General features: G+C 39.3%; 1 protein-coding gene across 1 annotated transcript; it reads right to left on the bottom strand.

The window, feature by feature from the left end:
- Nucleotides 1-11,440: 11,440 nt before the first annotated feature.
- Nucleotides 11,441-19,718, bottom strand: MPLKIP (M-phase specific PLK1 interacting protein). The gene is made up of 2 exons (XM_030446376.1): nucleotides 19,274-19,718; nucleotides 11,441-14,822 (listed from the first exon to the last, which is right to left on the bottom strand). The coding sequence occupies exons 1-2, from the start codon at nucleotides 19,631-19,633 to the stop codon at nucleotides 14,619-14,621; spliced, it is 564 nt and encodes a 187-aa protein (XP_030302236.1). The 5' UTR covers nucleotides 19,634-19,718; the 3' UTR covers nucleotides 11,441-14,618.
- Nucleotides 19,719-20,884: the final 1,166 nt, after the last annotated feature.

Here is a 20,884-nt window from a genome sequence, read left to right as displayed (position 1 = left end):
CATACCAAGAGGAAGAAAGCAAGCACGACTGGACTGATAGTACCATAACTTAAAACTCTTTGACTATTACAGTACTTAAAATCAGCCAAAGGAAAAGGAAATGGTTTTCTCATTAACTTCTAGTTGTTGTTACCTTGAACAGAAGGAGCAGTCTTAGGGAAAAGGTGTAAAAATACATGTATCTTTAAATGTTAATATGATTTCTTGGAAAAAAATACTTTTAAAAGGGCAAACTTCTCTATTTTCTTATGTTTCCATAAAACATAGTCTGTGTTTTCTCCATACCACAGTAGCGTAAGGTGCTGTCTAGAAGCAGAGGCGCTAAGGGGCTGAAATGTTCTTAGGGTTTTGAGTGCTCTTCTCCTTTTGCTTGGTGCAGGAGGCAGTCTCTGTTTTGGTGAAGTTTACAGTTGAATGGATTTAAATAGGCAATTGTGTGGTAAAAACTGAAGTACTGAAGTAACATAGGATACCTCTTGTCAGTGGGCAAATTAGATCTCACACCACGAATTCCGTTTCCAGAAGAGAAAAATCTCAATTATTTCTTGCATCCTTCTTTTCATTAATAAAACACGCAAGTGTTTTATATACGACATTTCTCAGTCTGTTCTGTTACACTGTTTTTTACATGGGGAAATTTTGGCTATTTCCCTTCTCAGTAGTTTTGGGATGTTCTGCGTAAGTGGAAGTGTGTCATGAGATTAAGGAATCGCCAGAAAACTGATTTGAATTCTGTAATGAAAAATAAAATGACCTTGGGTTGACTTAAAATCGAACTAACTTTTGCTTATCAGGGTGGATTATTTTATTGCAGGAGTTATTTCAAGACAACCTAATTAATAAAACTGTTATGCTTCAGCTTGCTTACTCTTTGTTATTTTAAGCCATTTGTATATAAAATGTATTGTGTGGCCTGTAAATAAAAAGACATGAAAACTTGAAGTATTTCATTGTTTTCTTTCTCTGGTTAGATGGCATGTGATAAGAACATTGAGTTAAAGTGAGGTTTTGTTTTACTGTCCAAAGAAGTAAGATTTTCAGTGTGTTAAAATTGTGTTAAGTTATTTTAAAAATACTTAGTGCTCCACTGATTTCTCAAAGGAAAACCACACTGATTGGCAGTATGAGAGCTTCTTGCTAGAGTGGGTCTTCTGGCTCATACAGGAGCCAAGGTACAGCAGAGGGTGCCAGAGATGCTGCTACTGTTTCCAGAAGGTGTTGCCTGAGCTTTTCAGGTTGGTGAGCTCGGTATAGTGGGAGGTCATTTCTTCTCACTGTCTGAGCAGAGGTACTCTTCATATTTACCACCACTCTTTCTTAAAAGAGGATGGTGTGTGCCTCAGAAATAATGGGAAATCAACCCCACAGAGTGTGGTATTTTCAGTGTCTGGCTACATGTACACACTGCTGGGGAAGCGATGTCAAGTGGGCACTCTGAGGCATGAGCCACTGTGCCCTATCTTCAGTACTCCTGAACTCCAGGTTGGCCAGGCTGCTGTTCTGAGCAGTTCCATAACCAGCTATTGGTGCAGTTTAAATGTAGTGAAGGGGCAATGGAAATGTATCTGGGCCAGTACCAGTCACATGGGTGCCCTTTGACATTGGGCTGGCAAAATGAGTCGCTGTAACCCAAAGCACCCTCTCAGTTTGGATGCAATACTTGGGCTGCAGTGACAGTGAAAGCCTGGGTTGTTGTTTTTTCTGATGACCAATTCTGGCTGTGTTGTGTAGGCTGTTGTTTTGCACGTAGCAGATGCATGAAATAATTCCTAGTTGTCTGCTGGTTTTTCTTGTGAAAGCTGCTACTGCAAGTAGTAACGTGACTTTGAAGCTGGTTCAGGTTTATGTTGAGTTATGGTCCTGTAATGGTTTCAGAGCAGTGCTGCAGCCCATTCATTCATTCAGCTGCCAGGGCCATATGGCTACCAAGCTGTACAAAAGGGTGCTGGTAAATAATTCCAGTATGTGAATCAGTGGCCTAAGTGGCAAATGAAATAGCATCAAGTGAAAGAGCAGAGATACAAATAACTGCACAGCAACAGCCTGTGTCAACACAGCAACAAATGTGTTCGTGAAATTGGTGGCAAGAGAGGAAGCAAACCATTTCATGTCACAGCCTTGAATTATTGACTGTTAGCTTTAAAAGAAGCATGTAATTTTGCAGAAACTTCTGTTAAATTAGCTGAACTGGGATTAGGGTGCTTCTATTTTTAAGGAATGTCCATAAGCTCTGACAGGCCATCCGGATGAAGGGGATTACAGCCATCAAACTCCCCACCACATGGAAAAAAATGCAAGTTAGAGCTCTTGGCAGCCACAACAAAAAAAAGGGAGAGAGACCCTCATTTGACAAATGAGGGGAACTGCTTCTTTTCCCAGTCAAGTGCATTTGCTTCAACAAAGCTTGAGGGGTTTGCTTTTAAAGCCACTTGCTCATTATGGCTACTTATTTTGGGCTTGCCCTCTTTTATTTTTTATTTTTATCGCCCATCAAGAAAACTCAGTGTGATTTAACTCAGGAGGAACTTTTGGGTCACAGCCTAAAGTAATGTTTTCCTTTCCTTTAGGTATAGCAGCCCTTGCTAATTGGTAATACTCTGAAAAGATAACTTTTCACAACATGGCTTTAATTTCACTTTGAAAATTCCCCTGTGGGTACCTTGTATGTACTATTGATGTGGCATATTCTCATAACATGATGGATGTGTCTCCAATAAGACTTCTTGCAAAGAGGCTTTGTGAAGATTATTTTCAGTATCAGGAAAATACAGGGCAGAAGAAATGAAACTGAATAGGAAAGGGAGTTCTTAAGTGTAAGCCTTATAGAAACTGTCCTGGGAGCTTCTGGTAGTTACAAGCAGATCTGACAGCCATGCACAGCCCTTAAGGTAACAGGACAAGACTAATTGGTTTCTGTGGTTATTTGACTTGTGCAGATGTGTGCATCTGCTCTACTCCCTCCTAAACGCCCGGGTGTGGTGATAATTGCTAGAGGATGCAATTGGAAGTGAATGTTTAATGTGCAAGGTCCAGCACAGACAGGTGCTTTTTTTATTTCCTCTTGCAAGTTCTTTTCAGACCTGTTTTACAAATGCTAGCAGGTTTGGAGATGGGGGAAAACCACTACTTGTTCTGAGGATCTTGGGTTTGGGCAGGTGCAGTGGTAGGGAAGTGCTGTTTCTGCTTGTCCTGCTGTGGGGACCTCCCTGAGCATCAGTGCTGTAAAAGCCAGTGCTGGTTTCTCTCATTGCTCCCAGTTCAGGTTGCCCTGAGGAAGGAATGGGCTGTACAGAGAACTGGCCAGAAGCCTGACTAAAGGGAGAGGATTTTCCCTGAACAAGGAATGAGGGAAAGATCCAGCCAAGGGTTCTTTCACTGTCATTCTCCTCCATCTTCACAGATGGCAAAAAGCATCTATAGGAGTGGTTTCAAAGTGGGGTATGGTTTGATTTAGGATTTTTTTTCCTTACTGTAAGGATTTCCTTACTGTAAAGTTTTCTTTACTGCACTTTTCTTACTATAATCCTTTAGGTAGCTTTTGGATGTCAGAAACCACTACAAGACTTCCCCAGGTCTGCTGCAGTACTGAGTGGTGCTCCTCCTGGACTCTGTGGCACACCCCATCTGCTTCTTGTTGGGCAACTTCCAGGGGCTGGAACAGGATATTTCCTTCATCTCTTCTCGAAAAGCTGCGCATCAGTAGCTCATGTTACAACTTCTAACCTGAAAGACTAGTGGCAAGAAAATGCCTCTTACACAGGTCTTTTTTTCTTTTTTTTTTAAGGAGGGGATAAGACTTCAGTGATTCAGCTCTCTCATGGGCTGCTTCTCTAGATTAAGAGGATTTTTGCTTTAGCTGAAAGAATGCCAGTGGTTTCAATTAACTGCCAGAATTTGAACCATCGATCCCAGTCTCCTGCTGGACTACATCTGCTTCTCCAGGCCTAATTTCTTCCCATTTCACCAAGGTGAGTAGCTGAGTTGATACTCCAGAAAAACTCCAGTATTTTTTTCCCCCAGCTATTGTTTAAAATTCTTTGATGTGCGAGGATATGGAGAAGAAAGGTGTAGAGCCATACACAAGTCCTCTCCTTTGGTCTTCTCCATGTTGAAGAGGATTCTTGTTCTGTCCAGATGAGCCTCTTCGTGTCTTGCTGCTTGTCCATAAAGTACAAAGAAATAGTGGTATCCCTAAGGTCCAAAACTAGAACAAAAGCATTGCCTGAGTGCCTAAAAAATGCTAAAGATCATTACAAAACTACTGAACTTCACTTACCAGCTTTCTGAGATACAGCTTTCTGAACTTCACCCCAGCAAAGCAACATACAGTTGAGAGATCAGGACTTCTGCTTTGCAGCCAACCCAGTGGCAAAAAACACATGGAAGCTACAGAAGAGGAGGAGGCCATCTCCCTGCCTTCTTGTGCCAGAGTTCACAATGAAACAGAGGATGCTGCTGTGCACAGTGCATAAAACCAGCAGCCAGTTATCTGTCTGCAGTCCTGCAACCTCTCCCACCCCAAAAATGCTCTTGAAAACTTGAGTCATCTCCAGGCTGGAGGCTTTGCCCTCAAGGCAAGGTAGCAGGCTTCCTGGCTGTGCAGGCACCTTCCTACTTTCTACCCTGACACTGCAGAACGAAGATTACTGCGACCAATTTTTAAAAAATATCATTTGTTGTGTGGGGAAAAAATAGACTAAGCACTACAGAAGACGTGGGAAATTAAAAGAGAGCTATTAATGATGTATATGAGGAGTAGGGTAAGTAAAAATAAAAGTAAGTAAGAATAAAAGACTTATCTGCAGATGGTCTGGTTCCACATCAGGAAAGTATTAGTGTAAATCTGGCAGAATTTATTAGATGCTATGTACATTTTTCTCCCCAGATGGCTTCTCATTATGGATTGCAGACCCTGCTCTGAGCCTTCCAAGCAAGCATATGCAATTATAAAAGATAGTGAAAGAAGACATGCAGGTAGTAGTAGTAATTTTTATTTGCAAACTGAACTTGGAATTACAATAGTGTCTTTTGGGAACAATGAAAAAAACCCACAAATTTCACAAAATTTTGCAGACCTGTTCAGTGAGAAATTCCACCTTATTTCACCTTCCAGTGTCAGATAAACCAGAGATGACCTTCTCTTTCAACTGATCTCCTGGGAGGCTCCAGTTTGGTTTGGGGGTTATAGGGCATTTTTTGTTGGTTTGTTTGTTTGGATTTTTTGGTTGTTTTGTTTTGTTTGTTTTTTTTGTTTGTTTTTTGTTTTTTTTTTTTGTTTTTTTTTTTGCAGGGGGGTTTGTCTTTTTTGTTCACTTGTTTTGGGTTTTTTTACTTTTAAGTACAACATTTTAGTCTGAACTGTACGAATGCAAATTCTCTACTGGCATCTGGGGAAATCTTCTGCATGCTTTATTGAAGTGCCTGTCGTCTGTTGCTACCCTGCAGCCTCTTGACTCGTCTTCGTTTCTCAGCTCCATTAAGGTTTCAGCATTTTTTTTTTTCATTTATTTCAGCATTATTTTTTCTGTATCTAAAAATTATGACGTTATGGCGATCACCATGGAAAGTGGTAAATCAAAGCAACACTTTGCATCTGTAATCCAGTGCTCTCTGGGGTTCTTTAAAATGTACATACATGACTTGATATAGCGTGATGAAAATAAGAAGCTCTTGACTTTGCAGGAAGGATAAATGTGGAATGAAGAAACGATGCTACAGCGAAGTGTGTGACAGAAAACTAACTTCATCTGTGATTCAGCTTGGAGTATGGACACACAGGTATGAAATTTATATGAAATAATAATTCCATACAATTAGTTTAAATACGGATTCATCAGCACAAAATTTATATGTACAGCTGACCTATATCTTTACAGAGTAATTAGTTCACAGGGCGGTAAGTAAATGTTTCTTTTCAGCTACATTTTTGAAGCAACACTTGTGTAAAAGCATCTGTTATTCTCTTTAAAGTGATGAATGAAAAAAAACGTTTGAGAAAATGTCAGTATTTTAAACCAAACGTCATTCCCATCAAAATGTTTTGGTGAAATTGGCACGACTACCAAATTTCTTTTTTTCTTGTATATGTATTTATATTTATTTACTTCAGATACAGTCCCAATATGAGGCATCTTCTTGTCTTGGTTAAAATATGTTTTTGTCTAAATACTTCATCTGTATGACGTGTTTGTGGTGGCAAGAGCAGGAGGGAAGTAAACAGCATGGACAGCATTAAATAGAGTCACTGCAGCCCATAACAAAATAAGACAGTTGGTAGCTTAAAGATTAGGTGAAATCATCAATTGTCTCTATAGAATTGGAAGAAAAACATAATTAAGAAAAAGAGGAATCATTTGCACTCACTAATTAAAAAAAAAGAACTTTTAAAATCTCCTCCCGATAACAAAAAGGAATGCAGTTACAGGAATCACAGAATCCTAGAAAAAGGCCAGGATTTCACGTACAGAATAGAAAGAATGGCAAATGCAGGTGCCTTTCTGGCACTCAGTTTGAGGGAATCTATTTCTAGTTGTGTTTGAAGTGTGATCGATATTCCAAACAGCTCCTGCTGTAGGAAAAGAGGATAACTGGCCAACTTTCTACAGAGTGCAGAGACAAGTCAACAACACAAAATCAATGTGAACAACATATAAGCACCAGCTTTGTTACACAGAGACTGGTTTGACCTCTTCCAACAGAGTACCAGTTGCTTGCATGATGCTTTGACAGGTTTTGTAACACAGTTGGAAGATTTCACAGGAAAGGAGAGATAACACATCAACAGCAGCATTATTAAATTCATAAACAGACCCAACAAATTGGATTAGATTTCTTATCACTGGGATTTTTTGGTAAAGTGTGCACTACGTGGTGTACCAGAGAAGCTGGCAGCTCCTACATTTCTTCACAGCAGTTCTAAAACTGTTCACAAATGGAATGAAAAAGCTGCTCAGGTTGACATTAAATGCTCTGTAGTTAGTTAGAAAAAGCAAGAAATCAGGTTTGCAACACTTGTATTACACACCCTGTGTTTTGTGAAACGTGTACATCACACAATACATTGTGTACAGTTGAAATATTAATTTCAGCACTTCCACACCTTGTGCCCTGCCAGCGGTGCACTAAAATTTTCAGGTTTAATTTTCCCATAGCTTTTTAAAAATAAGATCCAGGAAATTACTCATAATTATTACAGTGACTTTAAAAAGGGATGAAGTTCCTATCAAAAAAAAACCAACTTAACCAAAAAGACCTGAAACCTCAACTCCTGAAGTAAATTTATGGATTATTTTTCTCTTCTGAAGCACAGAAATTTTATTGCAATACCCTTTAGGGTAATGTCATGCTTTGATTTCTGATTCACCTGCTGGAAAGCTGAACCAGATTTATGTCCAGGAGACAAGAGAGCAGGTGCTTCATCAGATTGGGCATCTATCAGTTAGGAAGATACTGGTCATTAAAAACCAAAGCCTCATCAAATTAAAGGTTAGTAGAGCTTAAGACTGGCTTAATGTGTGATAATTGCTTGAGGATCTTCCACTGGAAGGGGCTACACTTTTGAATACAGCATAAATAATTTCCATATGCAGTGAAATCCAATAGTACAGGTATTCTCTATTTCTTACAAGACTGAACCTCTAGTGCTATAGTGCTGTGCAAGAAAACTTAAGACTGTTATCTTAGGTTGAAATTGTTCCTGCTGTCACTGCAGATTTTAGGTCAGTTAAAGGATGAAACCCAAACCCCCTGTTAACTTCAGCAGGGATTTCCATTTAATTCTCTGGTAGCAGAATTTCCCTTTTGAGTAGAACTTTTCTTCCACTGAAAAGCTGACATATGTTTTGGCATACCTATTTTGGGCACAGAAGACTCTTTGAGAGCTCTCCTTGAGAGCTGTGAACCAGACCAGTATGTGGATTATTGAAGAAATCATGGAGATTCTCAATTGTTCCAAGTCCTTGCATGCTAGCAACTGAAGGAGTGGTGTCTGTTGTTTTTTTGTTAAAGAACAATGTTTCTGAGTTGATTTGTATTCTTTACAGCAAACCTGCACAGCGCTCAGGAAATCAAGGTGATTCTGTAGGCTTACAGCAGAATCTGGAACATTTAAGGGATAGCTGTAGCACAGAGAGAGATGCTCACAGAATTACCTAGCTACTAGTTGTTGTTAGGATGTGCTGCAAAGCATGGTGGCCTTTCTGCTGGCATCCTTCCTCCCAGGAAGGTGATACCTTTGAAACTTGTTCTGAAAATTTTACTGAATAATCAGCTTTAGGGAATGGAATGTGGAAGGCAAATAACACCGAGTGCTCTTCTGTCATTTAATCGCCCTAGGACTTAACCAAATGGTTTTTTTTGCCATTCCTTAGTTCCCCCATTTGTAAAACGATGGAATAGTAGTGTTATACTCTCTGATGGCTGATGTGATGCTGCTTATTAATTGTAATTAATGTGGTGGTTTAACTTTATACTAAAAGTATACTAAAAGTTCACATTTGTGAGGTGAATTTCTGCTTAGAAAAACACAGCTCTTTCTAGAACTGTGCATTTTTTTTTCCTGTTTGCTCAGATCTTTCACACTAGCCTTTCTGGAGCAAAGATCAGAGATGAGTCCTGAATTCTAAATCTGATAAGGAGTTTTTGCCACCTCCAAAGAGGAACAAAATAGATAGAGAATTGTAGGCTGCCACCAAAATTCTTTGTCTTTTTTTTTGTTTGTTTGCTTTTTGGTTTTGGGTTGTTTGTTTGTTTGTTTTTTCAGCAGGTAGTAAGTCTAGACGAATTGTCTTCATACAATTATTGTTGCTTCACATACAGTTATTGTGCTTCACATTTTGCCACGCATACTTAGCTGCTGATTTGGGTATTTAAAATTTTGACAGTTTTGGTAATCTTTTTAGAACTAAATAACATTTGGTTCTGTATTCTAAAGCAATGATTTCTACCATTAGCTTCGAATATAATCTTTCGATTATACAAACTCATAGTCAAGAAGTCTGTGAAAGAACACTGGCAAAGACTAGACAGGCATCAAGGAAGACTCCTGCATCCCTCACCCAACTGTGGATGCCAGGGAGGATGGAGGGTGGGCAGAAAATGGGCTGGGAGGTGCTCTCTCTCAGCAGCATGATTGGTCTGACTTCCCTGTGGGATACTTTTTATTCTGATGATTTTAAAAGAAGGGTGGACAGCAGTTTTAACTCTTTCTGCTCATGAGACAACAAAAGCAAATGCTCCTTTGCAAGGCTTAAAAAGGCACCAAAGATGTGGTAACTAATGATTAAAATTTAAGAGGGTTAGCATGTGAAGTGTTGTGATGTGGAGGGCATGGTCTTAAGTTGTGCCAGGGGAAGTTTAGGTTGGATATTAGAAAGAATTTCTTTACGGAGAGGGTGATCAGACATTGGAATGGGCTGCCCACTGAAGTGGTGGATTCTCTGTCCCTGGAGATATTTAAAAAGAGACTGGATGTGGCACTCAGTGCCATGGTCTGGCAACTGCAGCAGTAGTGGATCAAGGGTTGGACTTAATGATCTCTGAGGTTCCTTCCAACCTGGCTTATTCTATGATTCTATGATTTTATGTGCTATTTTAACCACTGCACTAAGAGATGAGGGAACAGGTTAGAACACAGAGCACATACCTTAATATTTTAATGCAGTGAAATGTTACATTTGCTCATCAGTGAACTTGGTACTGTTTGTAAGACAGGAAAGTGTCTTACATGATAGCGAAAGGACTGCTACCTTCCTGTACGATGCTGAACATAAGGGTTAATATGATACATACGCAGAACAAAAATCAGTAGGATTTTAGTATATAATTTTAATTATTCTGAAGTAAACCATACTTTAAAACTCAATAGAAAAGCTTCAGAAATCAATGAAAGAATCCAGTCTCAGGAAAAAACGATGTTTTAGTATTGATTTAATGGCTCCATCACCTCCCTTGACTAAAAATTTGATACATAACTCTTTAATACAATATAAAAATGTAGCATTTAATCCACTAATGAAAGCTAACATCAGACAAGCCAGCCTAGATAGAAGAAGCCTTTAAAGTGACAGCATTTAGGCTTTGGGACCAGCTTCAACTGACAAATGTTTCCATGTCTCCCATTTGAAAGCCTTAATTATTTGGTAGCTTTGTTCTGGTTAAGGGAAGCTGCTGGTTTGATGAGGGAGTCATCAGGTGAGATGTAGATCTGACATTGTGCAGGATATCAGGATAAATATTTCTAACACTGGCTGATGGACACAGAGATTTGGGATTTAATGAACTGCAATGATGTCCCTACTGATGTAGTCTATCTAGCACTGTGCAGATATAGCTCAGCAACTCAACTGCTTTATTTTTTGTATATAATAGCAGAAAATGGAACTCACTGATTTTGTGCCTAGTGAGACTTTCAGATGAAAATTTAATGTAGGCAAAAAATTCCACTGTGAATTTCTGCCTGAATGCTGGCACTATACTACTGTTAAGCATTAACACAATTTGGTAATTTCTTTCCTTTCTTGTGGTGTATGATGTTGTTCAATCCATCTCAAATGATGAAGTTTATCTAGTTACCCACATCAATTGGTACACAAGCTTCTGAAAGCCTGAGACATAAAATTTGTATGATTCTTCACCAATCAGTGCAGGCAACCCTGCCTTTTCTCTTCTAGTACTAGGAAGATGGGAGGAAGAAGCAACAGAAAACAGTCTTTACACCTAAGAATTTAGGAAAAAGTTGCAAGTTTAACTCACTGCCAGTCTTGGCTCAGGTAGAAAAGCACATCCATGAATGTGAATTCTGAGCAATTGCTAACAGAGCAGTTTATTGCAGAGTTGATAAAAAGCACTGACAGACAATGGGAAATACCACTTTCAAACTCTGGATACTTACATATCTTGGTTTGCATAAGTAAATCCTCTGACATCAGTGAGATTGCTCACAAGAGCAACTTGAAACCCAAACTATAAAAGCCTTCCTTTAAAAACCTTCCTTTAGAGGAAGCAACTTGTAGACTAAATAGCAACTTGTAGACTGCCCATGGATGCATATTTTAAATGCTCTCTTTCAGCTGAAATTTACACAATTATACCAAGTGAAGAACACAAAGATATTCTTAAAAGGAAAAGAAAAACAACCTGACTGTTAATATAATACTTGTCCTGTTGACCAGAAGCATTTCTTCCGCAAAGGGTTCTGTTTTGACATTAGAAAAATACTACATCACAATGCCTTGCTGCTAATTCTAAAGAGAAGTAGCTGTATAAGAATTTCTAAAAATCCTATTTTAATTGAAATTTTAACATTCTAATTTGGCTTACAATTTCAGTGTAAAACAGTGTGTTCAAAGTGCCAGAGAGAAATCAATATTCTGTAAAGTTGCAGCAAAAATCCAAACCTGAACTAATTTTGAATTATTACGGTACAGAACTTGGAGGAACTCCCCACCTGGTGTGTTGCCAGATTATGCAGATTTATACTTGGTTGATTCAAGTTATCTTACTGTGATATTAGCACAAGGTAGTGGCAATGCAGTTTGCTGTTAAAACACAGTGGCAAACAACAAATTAAATAAGTTTTTGCTAGAAGATAATTAATCATGAGTTATACAACTCTTTCACAACAACTGAATGAAAAGTCAGAGGGATTTGCTGCACAAACCCAATACAAACAAAACGTAAGGGAAGAGATGTACATGAATCCTAACTTCTGGAAAAAGAGCTAAGTTACTTACCTTCAAGTCTAACAAGTCTGTTGAAGGAAGAAAGATCCCCATATTCTTAGTGTGTTCACCAAAGAAGAACCCCTTTGTTAACAAGACACAGGCACTATTATGTTTCATCCATTCATGAAGAAAGGATGCATTTGTGCTGTACTTTTTATCACTAAATGCTATTTCCAGAGCTAGACTGTTACTACAATTGGCTTCATTAACAAATGAGGAAGTGATATATCCTAGCTACACTAGAAACATGGGGAAAAAGAATGTTTGCCACATGAGAAAAAAGAGAAAAATCATTGAGGAAGTAATTGCTTAAGCTTCCTGGGTATCATATTAAAAAGGCAAAGCTTAAATTGGCTGCAAGTACATTGTATTTATAGTTCTGAACATGTGCTCATATATTTTACAGGTATTCAACAATAACATTTCAAGATTTTACTGTAATTGCAGAATTTCTCCTAGAAGCCAGAAAGATGAATAATTTTTAAGTTTTTGGTGATGTATAATGTTAGCAAGTCTATTGAACCTACATTTTAATTCCTTGGTGATTCTTGACCAAATAACTGGAGTCTTTAGCAGTATTATATACATAAAAGTGTTGGGTCATATCCTGAAGTGCATTGGAGCAGCAGCTTAACAGATGGCATTGTGGAAATCCTCTACTGATTAAACAATGCTTCGAGATTGTCTCCTCAGTTGTCTTTCTGGAGCATTTACCTTCGTTGATGTCTGACACCTGGTTCCAGGAGTTAACAAGTAAGCACCAGAGGAGGCTTTGCTCCCTAGGTCAGCTGCGAAGTCAAAGTAGAAAACTGCATCTTTGCAATGTGCAAGGGCAGATGATATTGGCCACTGTATATATAAACAGTTCCCTCTCTAACAGTCTCTAACAGCCCAGTTTCACATCTAACTAGGAACACATCACAATTGTAGTCTCTTAAATAACACTGCATCTGTTTCCCAAGGCCATCAAACATTGCAAAGTGTTAACTGCATGGAATCACAAAGGAAACAGGGACAAAAGATGACTCTATTAAGCCCCCTGGAATTTTTTTTGTGAGCTTTGCAGCATCTGACAAGGTTAAAAAGAAAATCAAATTTTATGTTGCACTTTTCACAATGGCATTGATGAATTTATTTAATTCTGAAGACTATCTCAGTCAAGTAATTTCAGTTTTACTGGTACACATCACAGATAATACCAACACCTGACACTCGAGGCATAGTTTTGATTCCGTGATGAAGATTTAACCATTTGTGAAATTAAGCAGGCATTTTGTTCTGAGTTTTCTGAGCAGCTTTTTTGGATATAATACTAAAACCATCAACTGGTGGAAGACACAATGTTTGGGTCAAAGTGTAAGAGACTAAGCCAGCACATTTAAATGTGTTAACCCGCTTCCAGCTGGAGTTGTTCCTGAAGGCAGTGCCAAGACATTTTTTGCTGAAACAAGGAAATATTGAGGACTATTCTACCTCAGCACAAGACAAGTTACTAAGAACAGACTGACATGATTCCCTGTGCTTTTCTGCCTAACCATGTTTCAGGACTACAAAAAATCAGTCTTCTGTGAATTATCTAAGAAGCTTAAAATAATATACAGATTTTGAAAACTCAACTAATGCTTTTAATTATTTTAACTAAGTTTTCACCCATTACCTACTGCTTAGATGCCAAGATCAACCAACAAATAGTGGTAGGGTCAGCAAAAATTTAGCTATCTACTGCAGAGTTAACATGACATTTTAAGAGCATGCCTGCAGCTAGAACTATTTTTTCTAGATTACAGTATTCACTACTGGATTTAAGAATAAATTCTCCACATATGGATGAGCTTGAAAAAAACCCTCACCGTTTTCTTCCTTGGTATAAAAATAGAGCATGCATGCACACATAGACTTCTCTAAGGAAAGATGTCTGCCATAGGTAAAAATAAAAAACAGTAAAAAATGGAAAATTCTTATGCAGCTAAAAAGAGATGCTATACATGTACTATGTCAGCTGTATAATCAACATTGATTTGTTCTATTCTATTCTAACAGGTGGATACAGGAAGTATATTTGGGTTTATTTTATCTTGGTGTTTTATGTGCTTCTTAGGCTTAAACTGCCACAAAACAGACTTGTTGCAATAATACAGAAATATCTAATTTTGTTCCAAATAAGATTCTTTTTAAAATACAAAAGCAAATGATTACAGAATGATGTTTATAACTCAAAAACTGGGTCAACAATTAAAACTTTCCAAAGACAATACATTTGTTTACTCAGATGGCTAAAAATCATGTTTCAACTTCATGTTACACTACAATTAACAAAAAATATTATGCACAAAATCAGATATTAACTACAACATACAAACACATTTACAGAAGTCACCTAATTTCACTATTTTTTTTTACTATTTGTGTTAATGTGTATACCTTAACGAAAGGCCTAAGATAATCTCAATACATTACAAAGCAAGGATTTACAAAATTTTTATTTCCAAGTTACTTCATTCTAAAAATGGTGAAACATAAAAAAATACCATTTCCTGAAGGAGTTTACAATAAAAGGCTAACAATCTGGCATGGAAGAGTTAAATATATGGAAACCTGTTTTAACAGTCACAAATCAGTCGCTGGTGATTAAAGAACACTTTGTTCTTCAAAGCTGGTAGGCACTTCCATGTAGCCAGAAATGTAAGTTTTCCTACCACTCCTTTTCCCTCCCATTCATAAAAATATCCACTGCAATTTAAAAAAAAAATACCAAAAAAGGTGGGATAAAAAGGTGGATGTGTGAACAAATAAAAGCATTCCCTAAGGTCCTGGTTATTGTTCATCTTGTATAAATGTAAAGGTTTTGCCCCAAAGTTTTCCTGACAAGATGGAGTTGTTTGACCTTTAAAAGTGTTAGCTGAAATACCTCCCTTTTTTACCAGTATATGTTGTTTGCTCACTGCTGTATTCTTGGTTTATGTCTGTAACAGAAACTGGCTCTAGGCCAGCCCAAGGGTCCTCAATCATTGAAGGTCTGTAATAGCTTTCCACATCATTAGACACTCTTTTCTCTCTGCCATGCGCTGTACCAAATGGAGTAGATGTCCTGGGTGATCCCTTTGGAAGAAAACCATCAGGTAAAGAAACATTTAATAGACTACTTCAAACTAAAAAACAAAATTAAGGTAATAAATAAATTAATAGTTTCCTTCTAATGTAGCAGAGCTTTGAAGCTGATTATTAGTGATAACTACTAATCCTCATCTGCATCTTCCTCAGAAAGTATGAACTTCATTATACTTTTAATTATGAGTGATGATTTACCAGAATAAGAAAAAAAAATATAGTCTTTTCCAAAATACTTATGTAACTCTGGCATGTAACTACAGAAATGCTCCTTCTGCTATTTTTACAAGCTCCCTAAGTCAATAGCATGTTGAGCTCAAAAGATGAACAACAAAACAGAGTTAGAGGGTAAGGAAGAATTAATGGTTTACAAGAGGAGCTGGATATTAAGTACTTACAGATTGAACACAGCATTGTATAAAGCAAATAGCTACAACTGACCTGAAGAAAATAATGGGAAAATCATTGTGTCTTAGCAAAACTAATGTTCCTTGAAATTTGAGAGCAGATGACTTTATTTGATATACAAGCTAGATGGTAATAAATGATTAAGCAGATACTGCATGAAAGAAAAACCTTTAGCATGAAGCTGTTGATACAGACTTTTTTAAAAGATCAAGCTTCACCCCAGCTGCTTCTCTAAACCTGCTGCAAGTCTGCAGCTTAGAGCCATGACATATAGGAAACAGCTGTAAACATTTTCTCCTATTAGCATCACTGTTCTTTTTCCCAGATTCACTTCCCTAAGAAGTAAGACTTTGTCTAAATTAATTTGTTTGATCAGATACATGAGTCTCCACACATGCCTATTGCATTCTCTATACCTAGAATAATATTCCTTGAGGCTGATTAACAGTCTTTGGTGAAGAGTGAAAAACACTGAGTAATGTTGACTTTCTCTAACCTCCCTCCCCTGACTTTTTGGATCAGCAATGATAGTACACTACCATTTGAATTTGACTAGCAAGCACTACATAATATATGGAAATAAATACTATGATATTGTAGTGTAACGAGGCAACCAGGTGCCACTAATTGCCAGGGAGTGAGCATGAGCTTGTGTCAAGCCCACCTGTGCCCAATTAGGGTGGGCCCCCACTGCGCATGAGCAGGACCAGGGGGCCAATCCTAACTGGGCACAGGTGGGCTTGACACAAGCTCATGCTCACTCCCTGGCAATTAGTGGCACCTGGTTGCCTCGTTACACTACATGAAATGATTTCTGGATAGAACTGAGAAATGGTCCCATATAGCAAAGGCCCTTATGCTTAGCCAGAACAGATTCCCCTGGAAAATGCTGAGTCCTGAACTTCTTTCTCAAAGTGTGCTGCAGCAGCGGCTCCTTGTGCAGTGCCTGTAAGTACTTTCCTAGAACTCCTGAAGTTTGATGGTAATGAATGCACAACCAAATGTGGAGATATCTGTATCTTATTTGCAGGACGGTTTTTTTTAATGATTCATTGCAATACAATCAGGTTATGCAGCTAAGATGATGGGCTTAAAACTGAAAAATTGCTAAAAGGTCAAGAATTATTTTATAAAGTATTGTATCAAAACCATGAGGGACAGGTCAGAAAACACAGGTAAAAACTTGCAAAGGGTCAAGGAGTTTCCTAGAGGAAGTCAACATGCACTAGCAAAAGTGACATTAACATTCCTTAAGCACTCACATTTAGTAATAAAGCAGAAATACACAGTGCATTCTATATCCAAAATAAAAACACAAACAACAATAAACTAAAACACTGTGTTTAATGGAGACCCTGTAACTTTGAGGCTGTAAAATAGTATGTGTGGTGTTTAATGTTATGCCTAATCTGTAGCACTCAAAAGAAAGCTGAACTGACATAATGATTGGTTGTATCCAGTGATTGAACAAAATAATTCAATAGTAAGACACTTTTAGATTTTTTTTAAAACTAATTTAGATCATTATTATTTTACAACATTAAACACTTCTTTACACTACAGGCCATAAGCAACACTGACATTTTTGCACAATTGAAATCTAGGAAATTTATTATGTAATACAAGATTGACAGCCTTTAATAAGCGATAAAAAAATCAAGATGTGAGCATTCATAGGATAGGCCTGTGGAAAATAGCCCTACCTGTCCAAGAGCAACTGTTTGGTTCCAAGATATCTTAGTAAAACCTTTATTTTACTGACACTGATGCCAACAGGCTTTTCTCTTGGAAACTTTCCTTACAGGAACTGTCAACCAATTCACAATACTTCTTTCCAGAAGACAACTATCTCTCCACAACAGAAAACAAGTATCTTTTGGTGCTATCAGCATGTTACTGAATGTGGTAATGCTGCCTTAAAAATGGGGATAATCCCTCCCTTTATCAGTTTTCTTCATGTCACGTAATTTTAGCTGCTGGCAGATGCACAGAAGCCAAGAAATAATTATTATACTATTTCACAAGGTATTTTTTTTTTACTTTCTGTAATAATTTTCAGCCCATAACAACTAACTAGCAACTGCTACTAGCTAATTCACTAACTCCTGTTCAGTGTAGAAAGGGAAACACTACTGCCAAGTGAATTCTAAAAAGAGACATTCAAGAGATTCATAAAATTTAAAGCAGATGTACTCTGGGAAAAACAGAAAGCTCTGTAAAGTATTGGCCACATGAAGGTTAAGTCAGCTGTATCGGAAACATCAAGTTTTTCTTTAAGGTTTTTCTCTTAAGGTTTCTTAAGGCTGAAGTCTGCAAACACAAAAAACTAATATAATACCATTGAAGTAAATATTCTCATTGCCCATGTTGAAGAAAACAGGGTCTTGTGGTTTATGAGAGTTGCCCCCTCTGTGATTGCCTCTACTGCCCTCCCAGGCAGAACAGCCGATGTGTATACAAGTTGAAAGTACACACACATACACATCACCTGAGTTCTTGGCAAAGCTACAGGCATACGAGGTCTTTCTAGTTTCAGAAAAGACCATTAGGTCTAAATAACCTGCAAGGTCTGCAGAAGGAAAAGGAAAAATCAAAGATGTTGTGACAATCTGTGACTGGATTCAAAGTGGTACCTTCTTTATGTCAGGCTTGGTACTTAACACCAAAGATGGAGCCTATGAGATGGTTCCTGTCCACTAGTTCTGGCTAAAACTAGAGGCAAAAGGATTCCTTTCTGTATATTATTTTGCTTAGTTAATTTAGGGTAGGCTTTTAAGAAGCACTTAATTGAATATTCAAAGAGCGATTATCTGAAGGGAAATGTCTAGACACCAGTGACAAAACCCACTCATTCAGGATCTGCAGCAGAAACTCCACATCCTTTGCCTTTTCACCAGGTACAGAGGTTAAGCAACCCGTGGGCTTACACTGGGAGAGCCCTTACTGTTATGATGAAAATGTGCAGAGTTCATAACCATTCCCTTCCACCAACTATGAGACTCCCATGAGGTAACTATCTGCATCATAAAGAAATAACCAAAGACTACTTTGAAATGGAAACACGACTAAACCATGCAAGCTCATTAAGATTTAACTAATCTCTATTAAGATTGTACTTCATTATTATGCTTTAATCCTTAAAATGTCAGTAAGAGCGCCTGACATTGTCTTTACTGCACGAATAACTTGTTACTCATTTACGGTTTCCCTAATACCAGCTATGTACAGCCAGCTATGTAGGTAAAATTGTTACAATCTCAAGTACTGCCGTCTCTACCTGCACTGCCAGTCACACACCCAAACTAAACCACTTAAAAAAAGCATAACTCACAGAACCTGTTGTTGACATCTCTTACAAAAATGACTTTATTAAAGCTTTCAGTGCAATGTTAAATCTAAAATTATACTATATTATCCCAACAGATGCTCTTATTTCTGCTTTAAAGGAGCGTCAGCTTAATTCTCTTCAGTTGAGCACTTCTTTTTTCTACTCACGTCCCAGAAAGCTTCTCGGTGTGGACAGGGTGGTTTCCGTGATGACAGACAACACAGCCAAAGTAAAAAACTACAGCACTCCACCACTGTTTTAAAGAAAACTGGTAAAAGGGAGGTACATGCAAGAGAAAGATATGTCTGCTGCAGTTTGGAGTGGCACTTAAACCTTCTCTACCTTCACAGGAAGGAATATGAAAAGGAAGAGAACTACACTCCTGTGAGTGTTTGTGTTTTCACAGCAGGCCTCACTCAGCTAAGCCTGGGACCCTCTTCCCTTTTGTGATCACACAGGTGCCTGAGCTAGGGTCTCACCATCCTCTCTACTTGGGGACAGACACAATGTAGCCCAGTGCGGTGCAAGTTTCGCTCTTCCCTGGACATCCTGGGAAGAGGGGATGGCTGCTGCGCCTTCTCACAAACCCTCGGCGTGCTCTCCCGTGCGGGCAGAGGGCCCCGCTTAGCAGCAGCCGCTCCCCCCTTCCCGCCCGCCCCTCTGTGCGGAGGCGCAGGCCTGGCTCCCTCATCGCCCTGCCCCATACCTGGTAGTGCCTCGGGAAGCCCCCGGACGAGCGCTTGTGCTGCTGCGGGTGCGGGGGAGCTCCGGCCGGGGATGTGCCGCTGTAGGGAGCAGGGTACCGGGGGCTGACGCTCTGCGGCCTGCGCGGGGTCTGGCCCCCCGGCGACGGAGTCCCGAACCGCCCACCGCCGCCATGGAAACCCTGGCCTCGGGGAGAGTGGCCGCTGCCGTAAGGCCCAGGCCGGTGGCCGTAGGGCGACGTATGGTGGGGGCTCCCGTAACCCCGTGGGGAGGGGGGCATGGGGCCTCCGCCGGGCTGAGGGCTCCGGAAACCGCCGCCCGCGTACGGAGGCGTCGGGGAGCGGAAGCTCTGCCGGTACATGGTCGGGGCCGGCGAGGCGATGGCGGAGAGGAATAAAACCTGCGCAACCGCCTCCTCCGGCACACACCGCGGCACGGCGACCTCGCGTCTCTGTCTTTTTTTTCCCCCTTTCACCGCCAGGCTGCCTGAACGTTCCGGTCTCAAAAGGTTCCGGGATGGGGAAAAGCCAAGCGAGGGACACCAGGATGGCCCCGCCCCGGTCCCGGTGGCGTCCGTCCGTCCGTCCGTCCCGCTGGGGAGGAGGGAGGCGGGGAAGGCTCCTCGGCCGCGGACAGTGAGAAGTTACGCGTGTTTTCAAGGTGGAGTGGAGTAATCTGAAGCAAGAGGGGCTTAGGTGATGCGCAGCAGCTTTACCTGCTAAAGGCACTGGGATAAACCCCGGTGCTTGTCAACTCCGTGTAGTTGTAAGTGAATGCCCAAGGGCATAAAAAGCAACAAAATCGGCTGTTTTTAAACCAAAGCAAGTGTTTGCCTCGCATCTTGTGGCACTTCCGATGTGCTTATTTGTACTCATTTCTTGGGTAGTCTTTTATGATACGAAAACACTACATATATTATAGTGGCCCCAGCTGAAAACAATTACAATGACCTATTTAAGGCGTACCTTAATGGAGAGGGTGTCTTTTTAAAATCAGTTTGGGCTGCCAGCTATTCAATAGCTCTGGCAGTGTGCCCTACACATACAAACTTAAGGGCAAATGCTGTCTAAGAGAAGCATCTCATTTTCAGCAACATAAACTCAATTTAACAGTGTTACTTATTAGGACTCCTGCACTGTTCTTAGATATTTAAGTGCAAAACCTTGACAGCTCACTAAAAAGAAGAGTAGAAATATTTTTTATTTCCACCAGTGCAACAAAGCACTACTCTGTTTTAGGACATTGTAGTGTGTGAAACTTAAACAGGGCTTTCAGAACACCAATGAACAAAAGTTAGTCAATAAAATAAGCAGGACGTTTCTGTTTTCTAAGTCTCGGTTTTCTCTGGCATCATACTAGTGGGTTCTATTGCCTTGATATCAGATACATTATTTATTGATTTATTTATTTGTAAAGGAGATAACTCCCTTTCTGTTTTCAGTGAGCTCAGCTCACTTCTGTCTTACAGCCATTCTGGTGAAAGCACAGAACAATTCTTGCACTTCTTAAATGGAAAGAGACTAAACCTGCTCTCATTTTTTAATTTTTTTTTTTGTTAATGCTTTACTGTTTTCTCTAGCAGGCAAATTTTCTATTTTTTATTATTATGCAC

The sequence above is a fragment of the Calypte anna genome, chromosome 2 (genome assembly GCF_003957555.1).
Source record: "Calypte anna isolate BGI_N300 chromosome 2, bCalAnn1_v1.p, whole genome shotgun sequence".
NCBI lineage: Eukaryota > Metazoa > Chordata > Aves > Apodiformes > Trochilidae > Calypte > Calypte anna.
Note: the sequence above shows the minus strand (reverse complement) of the source record. Positions and strands in the feature narration are given on the sequence as shown.